The sequence below is a fragment of the Tursiops truncatus genome, chromosome 4 (assembly GCF_011762595.2).
Source record: "Tursiops truncatus isolate mTurTru1 chromosome 4, mTurTru1.mat.Y, whole genome shotgun sequence".
Taxonomy (NCBI): Eukaryota; Metazoa; Chordata; class Mammalia; order Artiodactyla; family Delphinidae; genus Tursiops; species Tursiops truncatus.
Genome location: NC_047037.1, coordinates 141,084,747 through 141,102,334, shown reverse-complemented (window position 1 = coordinate 141,102,334; position 17,588 = coordinate 141,084,747). Strand labels below are relative to the sequence as shown.

Genomic DNA, 17,588 nt, shown 5'->3' with positions numbered 1-17,588 from the left:
CTTGTTTAGAAAAGGATCTCGAGATGAGATCGTTCTGGGTGAGGGTGGGCCCTGAATCCACAGACAGGTGTGTCCTGATAGAAGGACGACCTGGATGCAGACGCAAGGGGAGAAGGTCACGTGCAGGCGGCGGCAGCCTGGAGTGATGAGGCCACACGCCAAGGCCCGTGGGCGTCCTGGAAGCTGGAGCAGGCCTGGGACAGATTCCCCTCCAGAAGGAGCTGACCCTGCCGACACCTTGATCTCGGACTTCTGGCCTTGAGACAGTGGGGGAATTCATTTCTGTTGTTTTAAGCCCCCAGTTTGCAGTGCTTTGTCACGAGAGCCACAAGACACTAACACTTGCTTTCCTTGGCCGTCCTTGCAGCGAGGGTGTGGGCACCTGATCCAGCTCTGTCCAGACTCTGGATCTGTAGCTCGTGTACAGAGAAGCAGCCTGATGTATGCAGCAGTGGCCACAGGGGCTATGGGGGTCCGAGCACAGATCTAGGGGTGCCGGGGGGTACTGTACATCTGGGGCTCAGATCCACCAGGTCGGCATCCTCACAGCATCAGCTCTACGTGGGGTTTGGGGCATCGCTCCTGCTGCAGAGCTACTGAGCCCTGGTCCTGAGCCCTCCTGACACCCAGGGGAGCTCCCCCAATCCCTTAGGGCAAAACCTCTTTTCTGCTCAGTGCAGCCATGACCAGTGTTTGCGGCCGTAGCCGCGCAGCCAGCTGTCACAGCTGCTTTCTAACCTGCATCCTCAGGCCCTCCCCGCCCTGCTGTGGCACTGGCTCCCCATGGGGAAAGGTGATGGTGAGAGCAGCCCCACCAGGACCCTGGGGCTGGTTCCGGTTTTATTTACTTTTCCACTTTGCTGAATGAACTTCAGCAGGTCACTTAATCTCTCGGGGGCTCCTTCATCACCAATGGGGAAAATAAAACTGTTCTGAAGCTCTAATGACCAAATGGATTTTATTTTTTTACCCAAACCAAAGTTTCTTTATTACGAAGCTCTCTCTTTTGAAAAAACATCCAGCAGAAACAAGTGCTCTATTCCAACCCCTTTATTTTTAGGGTATCGGCAACCACTCCCAGAAAACTAAGTTCACAGCAGTTTCTGGGTACCATGATTTTTGGGGGAGAAAAACAAAGGTCCCAGGGTGATGTGATCAAATGGATTTTTATAATGTTGCCCTACTTTGAAAAGGGTAACTGTATAAATCATGATTCAAGTTATTTAGGTGAATTGGTTTTGGACATGATCCTGAATGTTTTTTCTTGTAAAAAATCCAAGCCATTCATACAAGATATGAAAAGTGACAGTCAGTGAGTCAGCCAGGTAGAGTCTGTGATGCCACGACCCCGACGGCCTCAGGTTTGGAGTGTGTTTGCTCATTCCGGAAGTCAGTAAATGTGGTGCCCATGAGCCATTAACCTTGGCCTTGGCACTGACAAAGAGCCTTCCCGTTGTGCATTGAATGGGGAATTGCGGGTCATGTGGAATTCAAGCTTTGTTCCTTATTTGATGGATGGGAACACAAAGGGTGAGTGACTGGAAGCTGTTTTCCTCCCAGAGTTTCAGCTATTTGGTCACTGAATCAAGACTTGGTAATGATTTTGTGGACATCCTCCCCCCAGATTGTGAAACCACAGAGTGTGGGTCGGTGCGTTCTCCTTTTTGTAAAAAGACACACACACACGTTATTCTGCAGAAGTTCTTCCCTGGAGGGGGCTACGTCTGGGGGCCTCACGGTTTCCTTCTGTGCTCTCCTGCACTCAAGAGACCCTATTCCAGGGGCTGTGCTGCGATAAGTACCATGTTGCAAGTTACTGCACACTTAGAACACGTCATATGTTACTGAGTTACTTTTAAGATAGAAATCAAACACTTAAGATTCATCACTGTTCTAGCCCTTGTTAACTTCAAAGGTAACTTTCGCGCATTTCCCAAAGAAGAGACATTTGCTGTCAGCCTCAGCTCCGTTGCCACCACCAAGCACCAGGGTTTTAAGTGGTTACTTTAAGCAGAGGTTAAAAGACAAATCAGCAAAGGGGAATCAACGTGCCACTCACATTCAACGCGCTTCTCTAGCACTGCCAAGTGATGCGCAACTTCGGCTTTCAGTTCGTTGATTTTAAATGCTCTAGGAAGGAAAAAACAAAACAACACAACTCATCAAATTCTCCAAGTTAAAATGGGTTCCGCCAACATCTGCTGACTCCCTGCTGTGGTGAGCCCTACAGGTGGGCTGGCGAGGGGCTCGAACAGAGGAGTTGCTTTTAAGGAACTCACGGGAGTTGGGGAGGGGTGCTGAGGGGAGGGAGGAAAAAGATACCCCTTTGAATTATCTCAAAGGTGTATTTTCCCAGATGGGAACGTAGAGCAGGTATGCTTACTTCCCCATACGTGGGCAGTGAGCAGATGCTCTCCGGGGAGGACCGTGTCCTCTGCTCACAGAGGGCATGGTCCAGCCCCACACCCTGCCCTGCTGGGCACAGACCGTCTCAGGGGACCTGAGGTGCCCTTCTCCGGGAGGCTCCAACCCATTCAGTTCAACAACTCCTGGGCTTTAAGAAAATACCCTACGGCCTTTCCCCATTTTAACTACCCTCGGGCAGTGAGATGCCACAGCGAGGTAACTGAGAAATGGAAAGCACTGACCCAGAACCGGCAGGATGACTCAGAATGGAGAGGAAGCCGCACAGCTGCACAGGATCTCTGTGAACGCTGTCAGCTCTTGTAGGTTGAAGTCCTAGCCCCAGAAGAGCCAGCTGGGAAGATTACCAGCAACACGGGCTCTCGTTCTGAGAACACCCACTTGACACGGTCTGTGGCACCTGGCATCTGTTTCCTGGACCCCATCCAAGCTGGCTTAGGTACGTAAGTCCCCAAAGGATTCCACTGGGGAGGCAGCTTCTGGGGGCAAGTGATGTATCAGACCCTGCCGGCCGAGACAGCCTCAGAGCAAGTGGCCCACCCCAGCCATGAAGAGAAAAAGCGCCCAGCTCTGGAGATGACGCATCCAGAAGATTCCGTACCTTGAGAACTGCTCTGCCACCTGGGTCAGCACGCTCTGGATCAACTCTTCTTTCTCTGCAGACGAAGAAAGAAAGACTGATGGGAAAGGGCACGCTGTGCGGACCACGGGCTGAACCCGCACGTCGTGGGCAGTGGCACCAACACCGTGCCCGGGAGCCACCCGGGAACCTGGAGGGATGCTCTGGCCGCCTCTCAGCAGCAGGGCCTCTCCTGGGCCCGGGATTTCCTGTCCACCTTCAGATGCTCTTTCCCTCCTGGACTCTCAGTACTCTCAGCGGTGCCTGGGCAGAGTGACCGGGGCTGAGGCCCGCCCGCGGTCCGCACCAGCCGTAAAAAGCAGGCAGGACTGGGCCCTTAAATACGGGCCATTTTCACGTGGTGCCCTGGTCCACTTTATGGGGGCAATTACTATGACAAAGCGCCTTCAAGGCATATTTTGAGTGCAAAACAGTGTTCTCACGGCAGGTCCCAGAGAGAGGAAGCAGGCCGGGGTGAGCAAGTTTGTCCCTTTGTTGCCGGGCACATAAAACCGGGCCGGGTGGCTGGTTTTACAAGGTTCAGGTCCCAGGCTGAATATAACCTGCCTGTCTTCCTGTTTCCTGACCGGGCCCAAGGCGGGATGCCTCATAGGAAGGTGTAGACTGCACGGCACTGTTCCAGCAACTCCACCCTCTGAGGAAGGGAGGGTTCTCCTCCTGGATCCAGATGGTCATTTAGTTCACGCCCTGAAACGCTGGGGACCTAAACAAGGCCTCCTCCTGAGCTCACGTCATCTTCTATATTGACTCTAAAACCAACACAAGTCAAAACTAAACCAAGCCTGTCCAGACGAACAAAAAACCTTGATAATCCAATCTGGCAACAGGGCTGAAAAGCTAAAAATGATCCAGTGTCTTCATTTCTAGGAGAAAGATGTTCATCACAATGTTATTTAACACAGTGAAAACTGTAACGGCCTATATACCCATCAAATGCACATCACTTATGGCTTATAAATGATGGTATATCTGTACTGTGGGAACATATTCTGCTATTAGGAATAACATCTTGGAAAATGTTCATGTCTATTGTTAAAGAAAAAAAAATTGTAGTACAGTGTGATAGCACTTCTGAAAACTTGGGAGGATACATTCCAAAATAATAATTGTAGTTATTTTTGGTTGTAAGATTATATATACACTTTTTCCCTTATTTTTGTTTCTCTATATCTAATACATTTCTATAATAAACATATGTTAATTTCATAAACGTATTTAAAAAATTAATCTAAATTAACCTCTTGGACCTTATTCCTTCACTTGCCAAGTGAAAGGGTGGACCAGATGACCCAAGGTTTCCTCTGGCTTTAGCATTCTATAACTTGATGAGAAGAAGGGAAACGACGTCTCATTGTATCTCTTGGAAATATAAGAGTAAAAATGTCAGCCAGGAAACTTCATTGAGCCATATGTTGAGCTGATCCAAGTTCTATCCTTCACAGAGGCCCACACCTATCAGGGAAGAAGGGTGGTGACTCCACTGATAAGAATCACCAGAGAGAAGGTTTCACAGCCGTCCTCGGTGAACTCAGCAGGATCTTAGATCACTTCTTCTGAAATCTTTTGCACAGCAAAGCAAACCATAAATAAGATGAAAAGATAACCCTCAGAATGGGAGAAAACATTTGCAAATGAAGCAACTGACAAAGGATTAATCTCCAAAATATACAAACAGCTCATGCAGCTCAATATCAAAAAAACAAACAACCCAATCAAAAAATGGGCAGAAGACCTAAAAGACATTTCAGCAAAGAAGACATACAGATGGTCAAGAGGCATGGGAAAAGTTGCTCAACACCACTAATTATTAGAGAAATGCAAATCAAAACTACAATGAGGTATCATCTCACACCGGTTAGAATGGGCATCATCAGAAAATCTACAAACAACCAATGCTGGAGAGGGTGTGGAGAAAAGGGAACCCTCTTCCACTGTTGGTGGGAATGTAAACTGATACAGCCACTATGGAGAACAGTATGGAGATTCCTTAAAAAACTAAAAATAGAACTACCATACGAACCAGCAATCCCACTACTGGGCATATACCCTGAGAAAACCATAATTCAAAAAGACACATGCACCCCAATGTTCACTGCAGCACTATTTACAATAGCCAGGTCTTGGAAGCAACCTAAATGCCCATCAACAGACGAATGGATAAAGAAGATGTGGTACATACATACAATGGAATATTACTTGGCCATAAAAAGGAATGAAATTGGGTCATTTGTAGAGATGTGGATGGACCTAGAGTCTGTCATACAGAATGAAATAAGTCAGAAGAGAAAAACAAACATCGTATATTGACACATATATGTGGAATCTAGAAAAATGGTACAGATGAACCTATTTATGGGGCAGGAATAGAGACGTAGATGTAGAGAATGGATGTGTGGACACGGGTGGGGGAAGGGAAGGGTGGGATGAATTGGGAGATTAGGATTGATATAAATACACTACCATGTGTAAAATAGATAGCCAGTGGGAACCTGCTGTACAGCACACCAAGCTCAGCTTGGTGCTCTGTGATGACCTAGATGGGTGGGATGGGGGGAGGAGGGGAGAGAGGTCCAAGAGCGTGGGGATATAGGTACACATGTAGCTGATTCACTTCGTTGTACAGCAGAAACTAACAGCATTGTAAAGCAACTATACTCCAATAAAAAAATATATAAATAAATAAAAAATTTAAAAAGTAATGTACCACATAACCTTCAAGAGTTAGTGATCTGTCTCAAAGTCTTGAGATATATTTAAAAGTCTATCAACGGGGGCTTCCCTGGTGGCGCAGTGGTTAAGAATCCGCCTGCCAATGCAGGAGACACGGGTTTGAGCCCTGGTCCGGGAAGATCCCACATGCCACGGAGCAACTAAGCCCGTGCGCCACAACTACTGAGCCTGCGCTCTAGAGCCTGCAAGCCACAACTACTGAGCCCATGTGCCACAACTACTGAAGCCCATGCACCTAGAGCCCGTGCTCCACAACGAGAGAAGCCACTGTAATGAGAAGCCTGCTCGCTGCAACTAGAGAAAAGCCCACAAGCAGCAACGAAGACCCAATGCAGCCAAAAATAAATAAATTTAAATAAAAATATGTTTAAAAAAAAAGTCTGTCAACGACTGCAGAACACATATTCTTTTCAGGTGCCTACAAAGCGTATACCAAAATAGACCCTATGCTGTCCACACACACACACACAAAAACCCGCAACAAACGTAAAGGAACTGCAACCATATAGAGTGTGGTCTCCGACCTTTAAGAGAATCAAACTAGAAATCAGTAACAGAAAGATAGCAGGAAAATCTCCAAACACTGTGAAGCTAAGCAACACACTTCTAAGTAATACCTGGGTCAAAGAGGAAGTCTCAAGGGACATAGAAACAGACATTGAACTGGATGAAAATGAAAATACAACACATCAAAATTTAGCTGTGGGACACAACTAAAGCAGTGCTGAGAGGAATATTTATAGCACGACATGCTTGCATTAGCAGAGAGGAAAACCCTCAACACAATAATCTAAGAACCTAAAAAAGAAGAGCAAAATAAACCTAAAGCAATAGCAGAAGGAAGGAGATAATAAAAAGCAGAAATCTATGAAATAGAAACAGAAAAACAAGCAGAAAACCAATGAAACAAAGGGCCGGTTATTTAAAAATATCGATTAACTGACAAATCCCTGGCAAGACTAAGAAACACAGATCACCAATATTTGGAATGAAGAGGGGGACAGCACTACAGACCCTGCAGACATCGATAGGATAACAAGGGAACAACTACAAACAACTCTAAACACATACTTTGACATCCTAGATGAAAATGGACCAATTCCTAGAAAAGTGTGAACTACTACACCCATCCAATATGAACTAGGTAATTCGAACAGTCTGTATCTATTAAGGAAACTGAATTTCTAATTTAAAAACTCCCCTCACGGAAATTCCAGGTGCAAATGGTTTCACTGGAGAATTCTACCAAACATTTAAAGAAGAAGTAATACAATTCTGACCAATTTCTTCCAGGAAACAGAAGAGGAGGGTACACTTCCCGATTCATTTTATGAAGCTAGTATTAACCTGATACTAAATTCAACAAAGACAACAAAAAAAGAAAACTACAAATCAATATCCCTCATTGATGTGGAAGCAAAAATCCTTAACAAAATATTAGCAATAGAATTCAGCAAGATACAAAAGTAAAACCGATAAGTGAGTTCGGCAAGTCACAGGATACAAGATAAATATACAAAATTGATTATATACTAGTGATGACCATGGAGACTCTGAGATTACAATCACAACGCCATTTACAAACACTTAGAAAAGCTCAAACAACTTAAGTGTAAATGTAACAAAACACATGCAGAAGCTGTGTGCTGAAAGAAAGAAGAAAAGATATATAAATGGTGAGACCTACCATTTTCATGGTTTGAAAGACTCAACATAGTAAAGATGTCATTTCTCCCCAGATTAATATACAGACTTAGCACAATTCTTATCAAAACCCCATCAAGATTTTTTGTAGAAATAGACAAGATTATTCTAACATTCCCATGAAAATGCAAAGGAACCAGGAGAGCTAAAACAATCTTGAAAAAGAAGATAAAATGGGACAAATCAGTCTATCTGACTTTAAGACCTATTACATAGCTAATAATCAAGACTGTGACATTCGTGGAATGTTAGATACAGATAACAGAACAGAGGACCCAGAATGATACCCACACAAACACGCTCAACTGATGCTTGACCAATGAGCAAAAGCAATTCAATGGTGGAAAGACTGTTTTTCCAATGAATGGGGCTGGAGCAATTGAACTTTCACAGGCACAAAAATAAGCCTCGAATTACACCTCACTGTTTATATAAAACTTAATGCAAAGTGGACCCTGGATGTAAAATAGAAAACTATAAAACTTTTAGGAAAAAAAATAGGGGAAAATGTTCAGGTTCTTGGGCTAGGCAGAGAGTTCTCAGACAAAACACACAGTCCAAAAACACAGTCCATAAAAGGGAAAATTGATAAACTGGGCTTCATCAAAAGTAAAACTTTTCTCTGAGAAAAATCCTGTTAAGAGGATGAAAAGCTATAGTCTGGGAAAAAGATATTTGCAAACCACGTATCTGACAAGGACTTGAATATAGACGATGAAAAGAACTGTCAAAACTCGACAGTGAAAAACAGAACAGCCCAACTTGAAAATGGGCAGAACACACGAGCAGACATTTTACTGAGAGAATATATAGATGGATGACAAGCACACGACAAGTTACTGAGCTACATGAGTCACTGGGAAATGCAGATTAGAACCACACTGAGATACCACTGCACACTTATCAAAAAAGCTAAAATAAAAAAAAAGTGACAACCCCCAGTGCTGGAAAAGATGTGGAGAAACCGGATTACTCACACATCGCTGGTGGGAATGTAACACGGTACAGCTCCTCTGGAAAATGGTTTGGCAATTCCTTAAAAAAACTAAACATGTAAGTACTGTATGTCTGACCTAGCAATTGCCCTCTGGGGCAGAGAATGACAAGTTATGTTCACACAAAAGCTGGTACATGATGTTCAGAGCAGCTTTTATTTTTAATTGCTCCAAACCAGAAACAACCCAGATGCCCTTCAGTAGGTGAATGGATAAACAGACTGTATTCCGGCCACACCATGAAATATTACCCAGTAATAAAAAGGATTGAACTTGTGATACACGGAACAACCTGGACGCATTTCCAGAGAATTATGCTGAGTGAATAAAGTCAATCCCCAAACTCACCCGCTGGATGAATGCATTTACAGAACGTTCTTGAAATGACAGAAGTATATAAAGATGGAGAACAGATTAGCGAGGGCCAGGGGTTAGGGAGGGGTGGGGAATAGAAGGGAGGGATCTGGGGGAGGCTATAAAAGGAGGGCTCGTGCACTGGGGGGATGGAATGCTCTGTATCTGGACTGCATCAGTGTCAACAGCCCAGGGGTGATATCTTACTACAGTTTGAAAGATGTTACCACTGGGGGAAAAAGGGTAAAGGGTGCCTGGGTCTCTCTGCCTTTTTTCTTACAACTGTATGTGACTCTCTAATCATTTTAAACGGTTTAATAAAAAATTTAATAGATAGAATGGAAAGAAAAAGTTAAGGGGGAATTTTCCCTTGGACTTTTGAGGTAGGCTCCTTTGAGCATCATAGGATTTTGATGCCGAAATTTATTACTGCCCCAGCAGTAATAACGCTTCTCGCCACTTCATCCCATACCTTCCTGCTCCCAGCTCAGTCCAAGGTGTGGACACTCGTATTCCGGTCCACGTAATAGCTACACCTCAGCCCATGTGCCACCCGTGGCAACAAATCCGATGTCCTCCGAAAGGGCATCGGCACAGAGGTGGGCTGGCGGCAAGAAAGCCTCAGGGCGCCACTGCCCAGGCTGCGGAGCCCACGCCGCTGCCATGCATGGAATTTCACCCTGAGCTGCCTCTTCAGGAACTGCGCAATCTGCCTTCTTTTGCAAGGGGAAAAAGAGCGAGAAAATGCCTCTATGCGGAAGGCCAGCCACACCCACACAACCGCAAACAGAGCCTGAGCAGGAAGTAGGTGCCTCCCGCCACGCCCCACCCCCTGCACCCCGGAGCACTGGCATTCCTGTCGCGGGCCACTGTTTCCTCCCAGGGGAGTTCCGAGTTTAAAATTAATTGACTTAATGTGTGTAAAGTACTCAGGGCAGCGCCTAGCCCGTGGCGAGCGCTCCGATGTTGGCTGTTGGCTGTTGCTACTACGTTAAAAGTGTTATGACATCACTAAGGGTCCCTGACACCCACAGGTGTCGTTATGACATCACTAAGGGTCCCTGACACCCACAGGTGTCGTTATGACATCACTAAGGGTCCCTGACACCCACAGGTGTCGTTATGACATCACTAAGGGTCCCTGACACCCACAGGTGTCGTTATGACATCACTAAGGGTCCCTGACACCCACAGGTGTCGTTATGACATCACTAAGGGTCCCTGACAGCCACAGGTGTCGTTATGACATCACTAAGGGTCCCTGACAGCCACAGGTGTTGTTATGACATCACTAAGGGTTGCCAACAGCCACAGCAGTTGTCATTACATCACTGAGGGTCGCTGGCAGCCACAGGCCTCTGACACCTTCTCTTGCTTTGAGTGTCTTCCCCGGTGCGTGCACTGTCCCTGGGGTGACAGGCAGAGCTCTGGGGGGAACCAGGTCCAGGCTGAAAAGCAGTCACATCTTTCCTGCACTGTCCCGAAGGTGCTCTTCATTCCCCTAGAAGCCTCAGATAGCCCTAAACCCCTGCACCTGGGGGCAAGAAGCAGTTTTCAGTCGCAAACATTAGTCATGCCCAACCTTGGTGGCCAAACCACACCCTATCAGAAAAGTCTGACAGCATGTGGGAAGCCCATCTATTTCCTAGATGCTACGTGGCATATATCGAATTAAAAAAATCGAAGCATATTCAAGTGTTTTTGCTTTGCAAAGTTTAAAACAGCTTTAAGAGTAACCAGCCACAGCCAGGGATGCTGGCAATTCAGGGTTGGACGTGATTGGGTCTTTGGGGTCTCTCTGGATCTCGAAGTTTTTGAGAAAATTGGGAGACAGGAACTACGACTGAAAGAATGGGAGTCAGAGCAGAATGGTTGCTGGTCCACAGGATGGAGGCTGAGGGGGAGCCAGCCGAGTCATGGGTGACTCACGTGCTCTCCAGAGAAAACTCCGCTCCATGAGAACAGCTGACGTACCATCAGAAGTGTCCCTGAACCTAGCACGCGCTAGCGAACATCCGGGACACCGCTCCAAGCTCGCCGTGATTTACTCCTAGGCACCCACAGCTTTCACAAAAGCAAAAGATTGAATAAAGGCCAAATGGTCCGTCGTAAGCACAGAGGTCTCCGTAGGCTTCTCATCAGCCTCTTCAGGTCTGGGCTGCTTCTCCCTGCTTCCACCTGGATGGGCCTAGCCTAGATATTCTGGGGGCCTTATCTGGCTGGCCTCTCAGGTGACGGGCCCCGACGGGTAAATGCTGGGGCTGGCAGGGTCTCCCACACATCACAGAAGCGTTTAATTTAGCTCCAGGACAATCTTGGAGCCTGGCAGAATCCGAGTCCTGTTTTAAGGATGCTGCTAGATCGGCCCAGATTCTGGCCGTGAATCTGCACCAGGGAGGCCCCAGGAGCTTCCGCTGGAACAGAACCGAGGGGTCCGGAGCAGCCCACCCTGCGCAGACGGGTGCAGAGCCGCCTACTGGGGTTTGTGGGCAGGACGCCGCCCGTGGGCTGGCAGGACAGCATCCACCCCCTCAGCCCCGCCCTGCCCTTCCCCGATGCCGGCGGCTGCTGCCCAGCTCCACGCTGGCCTGCTGCAGACGCTTCGAGGAACCCGCCTCCACCTCTCCCAGCCCTTCCAGGAACTGTTTACTTGTTTCAGACAAATCCTGAGTCTCTGCAGCACAGAAGGACATAAAGATCTGGTTTAACTGATCGACAGGACAGCCCGGCCCCCTCATTCCTGAAGGTCACCTTGAAGGTGACGCCCTGATTGGACAGGCCAGCCAGGTGACGGGCACCTCTCATCCCACCCCGTGCTGGACGAGACAATGACAGCCATGGCCATTCCTCCATCCTCTGCTCACCTGAGCTGGCCGGCGCGCATACCTTCCTCCCCCGCTGCAAATGGAAGCAAACGCAGCCCTGGTAATATGCTGGCTCCGCACCTGTGCATGCAGGGAGGGGACACCCTGCATGGGGACACCGGCACCTGAACCCCCGCCCCCAGTGGTGCGATGGGTGGACCGCCTGGAGTCCACGGTGGGTCCCAATCTCTCCTGATACGTCTGCAACTGTTGCACAATGTTGCTATTGTGTCTCCACGCTGTTAGTATGATGTGTGAGCTGTCCGACCTTATCTACCTCACCTGAAGCCCTGAGCATCGTTCAAAAAATACATACTTAACAGACACCCTCCCAAAGCTTTTTTTTTTTTGCGGTACGTGGGCCTCTCACTGTTGGGGCCTCTCCAGTTGCGGAGCACAGGCTCCGGACGCGCAGGCTCAGTGGCCATGGCTCACGGGCCCAGCCACTCCGTGGCACGCGGGATCCTCCCGGACCGGGGCACGAACCCGCGCCCCCCGCACCGGCTGGCGGACTCCCAACCACTGCGCCACCAGGGAAGCCCAAAGCTTTTTTTTTTTTTTAAATGGATATCCCTTCAGAAAGGGGTGTTTTGCTTTGCATTAGGGAAAATCACCCCCATTACTTGGCCCAAAGAGACACCCCAAGGCCCTGAAGATTCGGGGTGCGTTTATTTCCAGGGCTGTGTGTAGGAAGGGCCTAGAGGGGACTCCCTCTCTGTCCCCTCCTGCCCCTCCTTCTGGGAGGTGGTGCTGCCCCTCTCCAGGAAAGAAGTGGGGCAATTCACCTCTGCCCCACTTTGGCTCTCCGGGCCCCTCCAGCCAGAGAGGATGTTCCAGCCCTGGGCACAGTCATCGGCAATTCACTGTTTATGGATGTCATAAAGTAGACGTGCAGAAGGAGGACGCTTCCTTTACAACCCAGGAGCACAATAAAATGATATGATGAACAGTGACCTGGCCTCGCTCCTTAAAGCAACAGGTGCCCTTTCCACGGTCTGTCCTGTCGAGAAATCACCCTTGTTTATCAGCGGCCAAAGGGCCGTCCCAGGTGACCCACGGTGTGACTTTGACTAGATGCTTTCGCCTCCTGTTAGCCACTCAGATGTGGCAAAGAAAGCAAAGTGGACCAAAGGGCGCTGGCGACCACATCCGACATTTGGAGAATGTCCCGTAACCGTCTCGGCCGAGTCCTCGCAGGATCACTGCAGACTCGCCGGACCTCCGCGGCAGGGACTGGGTTGCTTTCTTTTCCCCTTTCGCTTTTGGAGCTGGGATTTGTACTGTGCGTAGTTGAGTCTGATCTCAGCTGTTGGATACAATTCCTCCCTATGGCCTCCTTTCCGCGTAGTTTTGAGAAAAATGCCTTGGAGGGAGAAGCTTCTGGGACAGCTAGCAATGCAAGTTTTCTTTATTGTTCTATGGATTGCAACAACCAAAACAATCTTCATGGAGCACTTTCTAGGTTCCAGGCACTGTCCTGAGTGGTTTGCCCACGTTGATCATGTAAAGCCTCCTAAGAGCTTGAAGTGGCTGCGGAGAGAAAGCCATGGCACGACCCGGCCAAGCCCACCTTGCCCCGCCCCCCACCAGGCATGTCCCCACGTAGGACTGCAAAGATGGGCAGTGTCGCACGGAGCCCAGGGGGCAGAGATGTTCTGCACACTGGCCTCCTCCCTGAGAGCCATCCCTCCTCCATGGTGTGGTCGGGGGGTGGACTTTTCAGGGAGGAGGCCACGGGTGTGACATTCTCTTGAGGATGCCCTCGGAGGAATCTGAATCTGAGATCCAGCCCCTGATTGACTGTACAAGCTGGAGGGACTTTGTCCATTATGTGATAACCTTGAATGTCTCAGTGAGGGGACACTCTGTGGGAACGTTTAATTACGGTGAAACCAAAGGGAGTCAAGCCTGGTTCACTGCGTCTGGGCTTTGACGGTGTGTCACATGACCCCAGAAGACCGGCGTCAGGGAGAATTCTGTCAGGATCAACTCCGATCCAGTAAGATGATCGAAGGTGGTTCACACGATAGCAGGGCTCCTGTAAAGCTCTATTAAGAGACTGAACCCTTTTTGAGAACCATCTGTGGACGTTAATGTTGCACAATTGCAGAGGCTGCACAAGATAAACTAAAAACAAAAAACCCCAGATGACACAGAAGTTGAAATGAGCATGTCCCTATAATTGCCTTTTATGTGGCAAATGTAAGTACATCCAAAAACTAAAGAAAAAAGATGTTAGTAAGTAGTAAACAGACAGGGGATCTTAAAAGAGGAATCCATGAATAAGAACAGAATGAAACTGTTGAATTTAAAAGTGTATCTGAAACAAAAAATTCACAGATGGGTTTAGAGCAGTTTGGAGTGAGCAGCAGAGTCAGGGGAATTGAGGGCAGATCCTTAGGAATTCTCCAATCTGAAGAGCAAAAAGAAAAAAATCTTAAAAAAATAACAGAGCCCGTCACACGAGGGATAAGAGCAAGCTTTCTAACATGCATGTAATTAGTCTCAGAAGGAAAGGCGTGAGAACGGTACATAAAATACACGTAGTGAAATAATAGTGGAAAATTTTACAAATTTGATGAAAACACATTTATATACCATGGAAGCTCAACAAAGGACACCAAACAGGATAAACAGAAAGAAAACCAGGGCACGACATGGTCAAAGTGCTGAAGCCCAGATAGAAAGGAAAAACACCTTGAAAGCATCCAGAGGGGAAAAAGGGGATGGTATGATTCATAATGAAATGATTCATCTGCAGGGGAAAGAGACCATAAAAGCTGACTTCTCAGCAGGAACAATGGAAGCCAGGAAAAAAAAAAAAAAAAAAAAAAGGACATCTTTAGACCTCTTTTAAAAAACAAAAACAAAGCTCTGAATGCAGCATTCTACACCCTGAAATATGTTTCCAAACGAGGGCAAACGGAGACATGTTCAGAGAAGCAACAGCTGAGGGAATTAGTCACTAGCTGTTCTGCGCTTCAAGAGATGCTCAGGGAAAAAAGAAAATTTTCAGGCTGAAGGGCTATGACACCACTCAGGAGCTGGAATCTACGGGGGAAAAAAAAAAAGCACCAGAGATGGCAAATACATAGGTAATTACAAAAAAGTTATCTTTAAGTTTCTTTTCATTATTTCTTCAAAAGACAGCTGACTGTTTAAAGTAAAAATTTTAATACTGTATTGTAGAGTTTATACTGAGAGTAGATGACCTTAGCTGCTCCGCCTGCTCTAAGAGACCACGGAGACTCGGTGACTTGTGAACAACAGAAATTTCCTTCTCACAATTCTGGAGGCTGGACGTCCAAGACCAGAGCGCCAGCAGGGTCGGGGGCTGGTGACAGCCACTGCCTGGTACGTAGACGGCCAGCTTTTCAGTGTCTTCACAGGGCAGAAGGAGCGAGGGAGCTCTCTGGGGTCTCTTTTATTAGGGCCCTAATCCCATTCATGAGGGATCTGCTCTCATGACCTACTCACCATTCAAAGGCCCCACCCCCAAATGCCATCACATTGGCGGTTAGGATCTCAGCATGTGAATTTTTTTTGGGGGGACGCAAACATTCAGTGTGAAGCATAGATGTAAAGTGTATTGCAGGGCTTCCCTGGTGGTGCAGTGGTTGAGAGTCCGCCTGCCGATGCAGGGGACACGGGTTCGTGCCCCGGTTCGGGAAGACCCCACATGCCGCGGAGCCGCTGAGCCTGTGCGTCCGGAGCCTGTGCTCCACAACGGGAGAGGCCACAACAGTGAGAGGCCCACGTACCGCAAAAATAAATAAATAAATAAACAAATAAAGTGTATTGCAGCAATAGCTCAAAGGTTGTGGGGAGGAATTTTACTGCTGCAAAGTCCTTACTTTTTATGTGAAGTGGCACAATATTAATTGTAACTAGGCTAAAAAGTTAAGGATGATTTAAAAATGGGCAAAGATCTGAAAAGACACTTTGAGAAAAAAAAGATATACAGATGTCAAATAAACATGAAAAGATGCTGAATAACGTTAGCGGACTGCAAATTGAAACCATAATGAGATACCACTTCACACCTGTTAGAATGGCAAAAATCCAAAACACTGACATCACCAAATGCTGGCGAGGCTGTGGAGCAACAGGAACTCTCATCACTGCTGGTGGGGATGCAGAATGGAGCAGCCAGTTTGGAAGGTATTTTGGTGGTTTCTTGATTCTTTTTAAAACATTTTAAAAAATATTTATTTATTTAGGTTGCATTGGGTCTTAGTCGCGGCACGAACGATCTTTCGTTGCGGCGCATGGGCTTCTCTCTAGTTGTGGTGTGTGGGTTTTCTCTTCTCTAGTTGTGGCATGGGGGCTCCAGAGCGCGTGGCCTCTGTAGTTGGCAGCACACAGGCTCTCTAGTTGGGGTGCGTGAGCTCAGTAGTTGTGGCGTGTGGGCTTAGTTGCCCCGTGGCATGTGGGATCTTAGTTCCCCGATCAGGGATCGAACCCGTGTCCCCTGCATTGGAAGGCGGCTTCTTTACCACTGGACCACCAGGGAAGTCCCAGTTTGGTGGTTTCTTACAAAATTAAATGTATGATTCAGCAACTGCACTCCTGGGCAGTTACCCAAAGGAGCTGAAAAGTTATGTCCACACATAACTTTCCCACAAATGTTTATAGCAGCTCTGTTCATAACTGCCAAAACTTTGAAGCACTCCAAGACTTCCTTCAATAGGGGAAGGAACAAATCAGCCCTAAGAAGAAATGAACTATGAAGCTATGAAAAGGCATAGAGGAACCTGAAATGTATAGTACCTAGTGAAGGAAGCCGATCTGAAAAGGCTGAAGATTGTATGATTCCAGCTACGGACATTCTGGAAAAGGCACCCCTGTGGAGACAGTAAAAAGATCCGTGGTTGCCAGGGGTCTAGGGGGAGGGATGAATGAAAAGGTGGAGCACAGAGGATTTTTAGGGCAGAGAAACTACTCTGTATGACCCTGTAGTGGTGGATGCAGGTCTTTATGCATCCGAAAACCCACAGACTGTATAACACGAAGAGTGAACCCTGATGTAAACTATGGACTTTGGTTGACAATGACGTGTCAGTGTTGGCTGACTGGGACGAATGTAAAGCTCTGAGGCGGGATGCAGACGGTGGGAGAGACTGAGTGAGTGTATAAGGAGGGAATGTGTGGGAACTCTGTACTTTTCACTCAATTTTGTGTTTTTATTGATCTCCAACAAATAAAGCCTGCAATTAAAAAAAAAAGGTGAAGGATGCACGGTGAAATATAACAACCAACTAAAAATAGTGCAAAAAGCAGAGGTAAAGAGTCAATAGAAGAGGGACTTCCCTGGCGACCCAGTGGTTGACACTCCGCCTTCCAGCGCACCGGGTATGGGTTTGATCCCTGGTCGGGAAACTAAGATCCCACATGCCTCGTGGCCAAAAAACCAGAACATAAAGCAGGAGCAATATTATAACAAATTCAATAAAGACTTTAAAAAAAGAGCTAATTTCTTCCATTAACAAAAAAAAGAGTCAACAGAAGAAATAAAATAGAATACAAAAGCTTATCCAATGAACCCAAGAGAAGGGAGAAGAGGAGGAACCAGGAAACCGAACCCAAGATCAATAAGAAAAACAAATGGCAACATGGTAGATCTAACCTCAAGCATATCAAGAAATACATTACATGTAAATGAATATAGGAAGAAATAACACCAAAATTACACAGAATCTTTCAGAAAACAGAGAAGAAAGTAAATGCCCCAATATGTTTTATAAGGCCACCATAACCCCACAATCAAAGCATGACAAAGACATTACAAGAAGAAAGTTATAAGCCAACGTCCTACGTGAGCATGGACACAAAACTCCTTAACATATTATTAAAAAATAAAATCTAGCAATATATAAA

At 47.0% G+C, this 17,588-nt stretch overlaps 1 protein-coding gene across 18 annotated transcripts in view; it reads right to left on the bottom strand.

Annotated features, from left to right (window-relative positions):
* PDE9A (phosphodiesterase 9A) overlaps nt 1–17,588 on the bottom strand; it is a 97,569-nt gene that overhangs the window by 28,042 nt on the left and 51,939 nt on the right. For 14 of the 18 annotated variants that reach the window (XR_012331638.1, XR_012331632.1, XR_012331631.1 and 11 more), the window contains 2 exons: nt 3,026–3,080; nt 2,060–2,130 (listed from right to left, as the gene is read on the bottom strand). Coding sequence is in view for 5 of the 18 variants with exons in the window: in XM_073804541.1 (XP_073660642.1) it covers nt 2,060–2,130; nt 3,026–3,080 (126 nt within the window). In the remaining 13 variants the exon portion in view is untranslated. Of the gene's footprint in view, nt 1–2,059; nt 2,131–2,648; nt 2,717–3,025; nt 3,081–3,194; nt 3,441–3,486; nt 3,531–3,610; nt 3,768–17,588 lie in introns of those variants that run through there. The other 4 variants (XR_012331641.1, XR_012331642.1, XR_012331640.1 and 1 more) reach the window with 4 other exon arrangements.